The sequence below is a fragment of the Nanorana parkeri genome, unplaced genomic scaffold (assembly GCF_000935625.1).
Source record: "Nanorana parkeri isolate BGI_ZX_2015 unplaced genomic scaffold, ASM93562v1 scaffold19, whole genome shotgun sequence".
NCBI lineage: Eukaryota > Metazoa > Chordata > Amphibia > Anura > Dicroglossidae > Nanorana > Nanorana parkeri.
The window spans coordinates 217,917-227,560 of NW_017306287.1; the positions used below are offsets into that span (position 1 = coordinate 217,917).

General features: G+C 43.8%; 1 protein-coding gene across 1 annotated transcript in view; it reads right to left on the bottom strand.

The window, feature by feature from the left end:
• Nucleotides 1-933: 933 nt before the first annotated feature.
• PKD1 (polycystin 1, transient receptor potential channel interacting) overlaps nucleotides 934-9,644 on the bottom strand; it is a 75,407-nt gene continuing 66,696 nt past the window's right edge. Inside the window, 11 exon segments of the mRNA XM_018561025.1 lie at nucleotides 934-1,575; nucleotides 1,722-2,036; nucleotides 2,442-2,576; nucleotides 3,722-4,009; nucleotides 4,174-4,348; nucleotides 5,424-5,549; nucleotides 5,650-5,776; nucleotides 7,153-7,274; nucleotides 7,690-7,829; nucleotides 8,134-8,328; nucleotides 9,019-9,227. Of these exon segments, the coding sequence (XP_018416527.1) occupies nucleotides 934-1,575; nucleotides 1,722-2,036; nucleotides 2,442-2,576; nucleotides 3,722-4,009; nucleotides 4,174-4,348; nucleotides 5,424-5,549; nucleotides 5,650-5,776; nucleotides 7,153-7,274; nucleotides 7,690-7,829; nucleotides 8,134-8,328; nucleotides 9,019-9,227 (2,474 nt within the window).

Consider the following 9,644-nt stretch of genomic DNA (forward strand, 5'->3'; position numbering starts at 1 on the left):
GTTCCTCTATGTAACCGCTTCAGTCTCTCCTCTTAAAAAATAGTTTTTGCCCTCTAAGTGCACAGTGAGAGTCTACCTCACCTCACGTTCCTAGAACATTTTTGTATATCCCAGCCAACTACAATACTGGTTCCCTTTTTTTTTCCCTGGCCACATGCTCAGGCTTTAGTATCACTACAGTGCTAAAGGGAATTAGAAGCTCCTGCAACACCCTGAATAACCTAGGGACCCTCGAGGACTGTTGTACTATCCCAGGACTGACCAGCATGTCCTTCAAAATACTCTGGTCCCTTTTGAAAGCACCATCAATACATTGCAAGGAGCCTCTCCTGAAATTGGCTGGACATCAGCGTACTTCTTTGGTCCTTCTCATGGTTTCATCATTACAGGCTGCTTCTTGTAGATCAGTGTTTCCCAGCTCTGAAGCCAGATAAATGTCAACAAAACAGGTTCAGGACAGCCAGCTGCCACTGATATAGAACAAGCCACCAGGGCTCAAAGTACACTGTCATGCCTAATGCCACCAGGACACCTTGACATGGTTTCATTATAAGCCACCAGGGCTTACCAGGAATACATGTACATCTTTCAAGCCACCAGGGCCTAAAGAAGGGGCAATTCAGGGTTTTAAGAGCCTCCAGGGCGTAAAACTTCTGAACCAAGGAAGTAAGTCAAACCATGTTTGTTGATGTCAAGCTTGGAAACACTGATAAATATGCAATCAAGGGCCTTAAATGTGCAAAGGCCAACAAGAAAGCCATTTAAAAGTCTAAATTGAATCCTGCTGTTCTCCAGATGATTTACAGAATCAGTATCTGGAACTATATCCAGAAGTGATCCCAACACTCCTGGACTTGTGGAAAAAGCTCAGTGGAGCGCTCGGTCATCAACTGCTGAGATTAACAGAACAGGAACCCACACTGATGGTGTCCACTAACTGACGCTGGGGTGAACTCTGTTGTGGGCCCGCACTGACTTTCTCCGTTTGGTCTGAGAAGAATGTGATAACTGCACAGGAATGAGTGCTGGTTCTTCCGCCACCACCTTGTCCACCGTAATACCTTTGCTTGCTGAACTGTTCTCTAGTGCCTGAGAAACTGTGGATGGCCGTGGAGCTAGAGAATTCTTGCTGACTCTTGGGTAGGGCTCTGACTTAGAACTTCTGCTCTTTGTTGTGGTGAAGCTCCGGTTGAGACCTGTACTCACTTCTGTGGTGTATAATATTTTTTGGGTTGAAGCTTTTGCATGTTTTCTTCTTTTGGCCACTCTTCCCCGTACTTCTTCTAGGCTTTGCTCAATTTGATACACCTCCTCTGTGGCACCGTTTACTACATCAAACTGGGACAACAGTGTTTCCAGCACAGGCAACAATCTCTGCATATTGGCATCAACCTCTGCTCTCTCCCTGGTACTCATGGCGCTCAAAGTGTCCAGTTGGCTGGAGATAGTGGAAAAGGATGAGGAAGAGGAGGTGTCAGAAGCGGCACTAGGAGTGGAACCTCTAAGTGACTTAGTATCGCTGGAGGCACGAGAAGGAAGAGGCTCCATACCTTCGAACCTCACCTTGTGACGGAACTAGAACACAAAAGAGAAAAGTATAAGAAGATGTGACTTGATGGTGGTTTTCTAAATTTTTTTAAGCACCACAAAATGATTCTCTATTCTGTAAACATATATTATAAGGCAAGCAGCATTAAAGATGTATACGTTGCTTTATGTACCTCTTTCACCTTACTGACACCCATCCATATCCGTAACCTCCGGAGAAAAAGCTCCACCATCTCATAATCTTGGAGCTCGAATGCTGGTCTGAACATGTCGAGCCGAACTTGACGGTAGTTGTTGACCAAGATGACTGCAAAGAACTTCACTAGGATCCATAGTTCCAAGACCTGGTAGCTCACGAAGTAAAGGCGGTGTATGCAGGATGAATACGGGAAAGGAATTTTCAGACTAAAAGCACCACGAGCCACCGAGAAAATGGAGAGAACACTGGAGCCGAAGCTGTGAAAACTCTCCCAGGAGGAGGAGAAAAGCTGTGAGGGAAACACCACAGGCATTAACATAGGAAGACCTCCTTCCTGCTAGAGGTGCACATTCAGTAAATACACATTTAAAATTACCTTGTAAAATGTAATTTACTATTTTTTTAAGTGCTGTACATTTTTAAAGTGGAACTATGGGCAAAATCGCAAATGACACATATGATGCAGTCTGTCATTAGCAATACCACACCAGTGTTGTGCCTTCCTCTCCTTAGCTAAAAGGACAGCCACAGTGGCATCACATACCTCTATAAAAAGCTGTGTTCTCAAATACAGTACAAGTAAAAACTGTCATAATGCAAATATACTTCAAATGCAAGAGAATCTAAAAACTTGACTTTCTTAGACTAGACTACAAGACTTTTTTATTGATCTTTCCAGTAGGAAATTACTCACCAGAAATCCAAGTTGAGCGTATACCAGTAGCAGTCCTAACACCGCTCCAGCCGCGGCACAGAGCTCCCTCATAGACAGACTCAGTGTCTTCCCAAACATGGACCACTCTCGGATGAATCTGAGCTGCTGAGCAGCCTGGAAAAAGCAGAAGGGGTAATAGGATGTTTTAGTTGATTTTCTTAACATGCTTGGATGGAGTGGATGTAAAACTATTATGAAAAGTTGATCTCCTTCACGACCAGGCAGTTTTCAGATTTTGTAAAGGTGACAGTGGTCTAAAAACTGTTTAATGTTTTGGTTCTTTTGGCCTACCTGACTAGGGTTTTCATCTGGTATGACACACTGACTGGCATGTCCAAAAGTTCTTATTTCAATAAAAAATGGCAAAATATCAGAGAAGCTGTTCTTTTGTTTCTACCAGCTAACAAACCATTTCACAGCCTATTTTTGTTTCACTGAAAGATGAATTCAGGGGCCATGGACCCTTCTTCCCTTGCCTACCTAACTGTGCTAGTAATTGAAATAAAAATAGAAATGGCCCCAATAATTACCAGAATCCGGTCACACTGGGACCCGAGTCTAATCTATTCTGGAAAGCAGAGTGGGAAGGTTCTCTTTAGGTGCGCACACTGCTGCCTGTTAACGTGGATATTTCCCATTGGGACCATCAGTTGGATCCTCACAGAGACTCCAGAGGCAGGGTGACAACACGATGATCGGTGGTCTGTATTTCACTTTAAAATGCAGCCTGACAGCGTTAGTTATCATGCCTTTCACTGTACAAGAACAATGACAGCCAAGCCAGCAGGTATGTTTTGTATCCTAAGCCATGTGATAACCATGAATGGATGTCATGATGATCACATGATTGGGAAAGTATCAAAGTGGTTTCTGATAGTAAGTGTGAAACCAGCACTGCTTTCAATGATGGGCTCCTTGTTGCAGGCCCCAGGTTTCATAATAGAATAGACATTTACCCCCTCTCAGTACTACAGATTGCTGGTGGCAAGAGGTTAAACCATTAGGTTGCACTGGCAGCCACTGTGAAGTCTTGACTTGACAATTTGTCTATCAATATACAAAAACCTAGCAACACCACTGTGATCTGTGGCCTGGGACATCTAGTACTGATGCATCTATGTCGGTAGTTGCTGAATTTATAGGCTGCAGTGCATGCAGGATTGGTCCAGTTCAAATTATGGCCTATTCCGTTCCATATGCACACAAAAAGGCCACAATTTTGACAGGATGAATGAAATAAAGGTTTTAAAAACGCTCACCTTAACAGTGAGAATAAAAAGGACAGAGGCAGACAAGCTGTGGAAGGTGGAGCTCAGGAATGCCACTTGGTGGAGACTCAGGAATGCAGCTCTGTTCTTCAGGTACCGGTCCCACTGTTCATCAGCCAGGCTGCCCCGACTCAGGTACACAACCACAGTACACACTGACAACACTGTCATCAGCCATTGTATGTAATTCCACAAGTGGGTGAAATACTGGCGTCCCTCCTTCCTTATGACCAGACACTCCGAGAGGACAAAGTACACCACAAACATCATCAGGAAGACCTGTGATAAAATATGAAACAACTCAACTTGAGACGTTATCCAAAGCAACCAATCACAAATCACCATTTACTAATTTGATGTCAGTAGACTGAGGTTTGGCTAGCTGGTAACCCCATACTGCAAGATCTCAGGTCATCCATTTAGTAAAACAGCACAAGACATACCATCATGACTAGGAGGAGGTGGGGTCCGCTGCTTAGGCGCAGCAACGGAAAGGCACGGATTTCAGCAGATGGAAGAGTTCTACCCGCCATGGGGAACTCCAGAAGGAACGTAGCAGAAGAGTACAGGTCAACCCCGGGACTGTACAGGGAGAATTCAACAAACAGCGCTCTCGTCCTGCAGAAATACAACAGGATGATTACATAGCACACAGGGAAAACCAGTCTAAGACATCAGGTGAGTAACCAACATATTTAAACAGGCAAATTTTTGAGAAACCAAAAATCCCCCCTTCTCCCTTTCCCAAACAGCACCAACTGCATGTATTCTAACTTTAAACAGGGAATGTATAGTCTTATCATATATTTCCATTACTTAGGTAAAAATATATAATACTGTATGAGAATATTTTATTTTACACAGCTGGAAAGTTAAGGATCCACTTACACGTGGGTAGCCGGGTTAGAGCAGCTTCCCCACCAGCTCTGTAACACTACTTTCAATTAGAATGAAACAGCCAGAAAACAAACAGCTTCTGCCATCCTCTTTTTTATTTTTTAAGAAAACCCATAAAGTTCTCCGACACCATTAAATATTTATTTGTAAAAAAATGATTCTGGTCACCAGTAAAAGTACGACTGTACAGTATGTGCAACAAGAAGCAAACTCTGCAGTCTTTCTGTAAATCCCATCCAAACCCTGCTAAAGCCCAGCAAAGGACCTATGTGAATTCACGTGTCTAGCTATGCACCCTGCACTGGGTAGCAGGTGTGACTTTACTTCCCATAACCAGCAACCTGGGTTGTTTAAGGTGTCCCAGCAGTGCTAGGATAGGGTGTGCAAAAACCCTGCATGTATGAATTTGCATTTTAAATTATTTTTTACCACACAGGATTACTTTAAATAGATGTCAGCAACGAACCCAGATTAAAAAAATAAAAAAGTATTCTGATCACATAATTTTACCTAACTGCAAAACCTTTGCCAATGGCAGTGACGCCCTACAGGAAAGTCGTTCTTGTTTGTGTTACGCATTGTGCGAATGAAGATTGGTTATTATTACAAAGAACGTTTCCAAGTTCAATCACGATTGCTTAGGCAGTTATGGATCGTACCTGGATCAATTATTCCCAAAGCAGCACAATACAGTTTTTCTGAATTCCCATGTAGCTATTCCATGCATAAAAGGTCCGCCCATGGAATGCGTTTATAAAAGAGAACAAATACAAAAGGTGCAAGGCATGCTACTTACAGATTGTCAATCCAGTGATCTTGTTGGAGTTTCCCTATGATAGCCTCGTTCTCTTCTAAACTAGCTCCCAGCTGCTGACTATACCCAGAGCTGTCATAGAAGGACGTGTAACCCCAGTACCAGGCCCTAAAGACATGAAATAGAGACAGGGAAATGATAATGAATATTAACTTTTTATATAAAATATAAATCTATTGTTTGAGAAGCACCATTAGGTCAAACATACCCTGTATTATCAGGTGGAGAGTGCAACCACGTCTGGGAAGAGGCGAATGAGCTGCTTAGCCAACTGACATCATAACCGGCATCATCAAAGACCTCGATCTCCTTTGGACACGCTCCATGTCTGCATGCTGCTGGGATCAATATTAGAGACATCCTTTAAAACATCTCAAGAACATGCCTGTCCTAAATGTTATCTTCTGAATGACAATCATTAGAACAATATATTGCATTAGAAGGGAGATAATCTCTAGTAGAAGGCAAATTCTCACCCCAACACAATACATTGGTAAGATCTAATCCTGAATATACGGTTCAGTTTTTAGGTTCCAGTTCACACAAAAAAAAAGATGTGCAACAGAAAGAGATCAAGGAAGGTCAACCAAAAGAATAAGGGGTATGGAAGACCTCAGCTATAAGGAAAGATAAACTGAATTAATTTACACTTAAGGCGATCAAAGGTGATGTGACCCTCTTGTATAAATATAAAAACAGCCCATACAGTGCATTTAGTGGAAAGGTCACTATAGTGGACACAAGGGCACTCCATGTAACTGGAAGAGTTAAAAGGAGATCTATGAGGTGAGTGATTTTCACTCCACCTCATAGTTCGAGCCGACGTGTGACAATGAGACTGTCACACGTCGGCTCAATAGATCGGGAAGTGAGCGAACACATACCGGCGTTTGTTCACTTCTCGATCATCTCCCTTCAGAGAGCCGTGACTGTCAGTCATGGCTCCCTGTAGGGATTCCCACCCCCCTCCCCGCTCCCATCCTCCAGCACTGACTGGAGAAACGGACTGTGGAGGGGATGGGCACAGCTGGCTCTGCCTCTAGATAGGCAGAGCCAGGTGTCACTCACGCAGCTGGGTGGATCGCGACAGCAGTGTCGGGATCCGTCCCGGCTGTGTTGCTCTCAGTATATAGCGAGCTGTAGCTTGCTATATACTGAGCTTTGGGTCACGGGAGGACGCTAGTATATATCCTCCCGTGACCCTTAAGAGAACTATGGTATAAAAAGGTTACCCCACAGTTCTTTACTGTAAATTGTGGAATAATCTTTCACAGGAGCTAGTGCTAGCTGAGTCGGTAGATTGTTTCTAAAAAGGCGATGGATGGGTTTATAAAAGTAAAAACAGCTACTAATATTTATAGGGACAAATATGTATTGTGGGATGTTGATCCAGGGAGTATCTGAATGCCTTTGGGGATCTGGAAGAGTAAACTGGATCACACTTATTTTTCTGGCTTCTTCTGGATTAACTGGAGACTTAGGTTCCTATGCATACAAGGTTTATTGTTTTTAGGTTGAACACGATGGACAATGGTCCATTGGTAATGTACAGTTTGTACCTAGCCTACTGTACTATGCAGAATGTAATACTAGAGTAAAAGGATGAATATGTGTTACTGCAGACAAGTTCTTAGACCATAAAAATGACAGCTGGAATCCAGTTATCATCTTGATGGATGACGTAAAGGAATTTAATAAAATGTCACCGCACCTTTCTTCAGCCGGATTTGGCGTAAACGAGCAGATCCCAGCAAGTTGCTGTAGCTCCCCCTCTGGATGTTGCCCAGATATGGCAGCAAAACATCTGATGCCCAGGCCCAAAAGTCCTCGGACCTGTGAATGTATAATAACCATTCCTTGTCTGTTATTGTCTTGCATGAAAATTCGCAGCTTACAACGACCGAATATATGTGTCAGTGGAGCTCTGTTAATTTATTACCTTGGATGGCAATCAACATCAGCAAAAGGCTAACTTCACAAAAAATTAATTTTAATAAGCAAACTTGTGCTTTTGTACATGAACGTGGGATAATTGTTGGCGCGAGCCATGGAGCGAGTATCAGCAAAACAGCAGAATTTGTTAAATGCTCACGAGCAGCTGTTGTTAAAGTGTTTAAAGACCAGACTGTCAGCCTAAAATCTGGGTCTGAACGTGCGATCCCCCCAAATTTTCATACGCCTCTTATACAATTAGCAGTTACAAACCCCATTGGAATCATGCATTTGATTAATAATGTCTGAGCAGTACCTCCTAATCTGCAGGAATCTCTGGCTGGCTAGCTCTTGTCTGACTGAGCGTTGCAGCAGGTAAGCGCTGGAGTTCACAGAAGCATCACCATAGTTTGTCAGAAGTACTACCAGAAAGAAGAGCATGTACACCACCAGGTTCTGTGGGGAGAAACATTTGTAGTAGAAAGCAGCAGAACAGCGTAAAGCATGTAGGGCCCAGGACGGGAGGAAGAGGTCCCGGGACTGGTAATCAGCGGTCACCAGTGGCCCCTTCCTCCTGTCCTGGGCCCCCTCCAAGTGGCCGAACTCCAGGGCCCGGTCGCGGCCGCGACCTCTGCGACCCTGGTAGTTCCGCCACTGGTAAGCAGACAGTAGACATGCGTAATGTCTGCACATTCTGATTTCCCAAATCATTCATTCCTTAAGGTTCTAAAGAGCGTAAGCAGGACATGCGTCCATTTACCTTTAGCATCCTGTGCAGCAGTTTCACCTTGCGAGCCTCCTCTCGGGCCTGGAAAAGAGCAAAGCCTTGCGGGGGCCGGACCTTCGTGATTCTTTCAGAGACGTGCTCCACCAGTGGGGACTCTACAAGAGTGTCCTCCTCCTCGGGGTGCAAACGCTTCACCACCAAAGCAAAGTACAGAGCTTCTGCCAACACCTGCCGTGAATTCAGAATATCAGGCTATGATATGGGAACACTGAAAACGCTCTTGTGCACAGTAATGCCAACCAATAAGAGGAACACAACATTTGTTTTTGTTTTTTTACTAACTAAGGATTTGCACAACCTTACTGTATAACTCTACAACCACAATGGTAAAGTAGTAACCAACTTTGGGCATTTCTGCTTTGCTGCACTGGGGTCCCGGTTTAAATCGCGGTCAGGATATTATCTGCAAGGAGTTTGCATGGGTTTCCATTGAGTAATCCGGTTTCCTCCCACACAGGAAGAATAATTAGCTCTTGTCTAAACTGGCCATAATGTGCGTATGCATGTGAGATAAGGACCTTAGATTGTAAGCTCCTTAAGGGCAGGGACCAATGTGAATGGGCATTATGTAAAGCAGTGCATCAATTGTTGGTGCTATATAAATACCTGTAATACATAAATAAAATTTTTATAACATCTACATGAGCACAAGAATAGCTGACTTTTTTCCTGACCCTCATTTGCTGTAGGCGTGTTTCGGGCCTGTGCTTCTGAAGTACTGGTGCCCCATAACTGGCATGTTTCAGAAGACCAGCAATGGCAGCATTCACATATCACACCCTTTAAAAGTGTTGACCTTCCTAAAAGTAAGGTGTTTTAATACAAAAAAACCTCTTATAAATCTACTGCAGCTCTCACCTTCAAAGGCTCCAGGACAAAGAATGAGAAAAGGAAGCTGAATATTCCAGATATTAACCACATAAGGCCTACGCTGGAGGTGAAGCCCACTCCAATCCACACAGATACTCCGAAACAGCAGAGGAGGAGAAAGCAGCTGAGAACGTGAGCTACCCGGGTGCACCAAGAGGGTAACATAGTGCCACGTCTCTGGAAGGCATCTGTGATAACTGTAGAAGAGAGAAAAGACTGCAGATTGTAACCAGTAACCGTTATATAAACCTAAATACCTGACCAAACTAAAACCACAAGTTACCTTCTACCAAATAGCTTTGGGGGTCTGTGTCGATGGGCTCTGGGGGGTCTGCGTTGATGGGCTCTAAAATCTGTATTGATGGACTTTGAGTCGATGGGCTTTGGGGGTCATGTCGATGACCTCAGTTTGAGATGCTTCTGAAATCTTAGAATTCCTTGACAGGTGCCGTTGACTTCCAGGGGCTCAGGTTTAAATGTGGGTGTTACCTAAGGCAGTCTGTGATTTTTCAGGAAGCTATAAACAGCATCCTGCTTGTCCCTCTCACCAACAATGATCTACTTTCACTGCATAGAGAAGCACAGAGACCCAATGATGATGTTTTACTTATCAA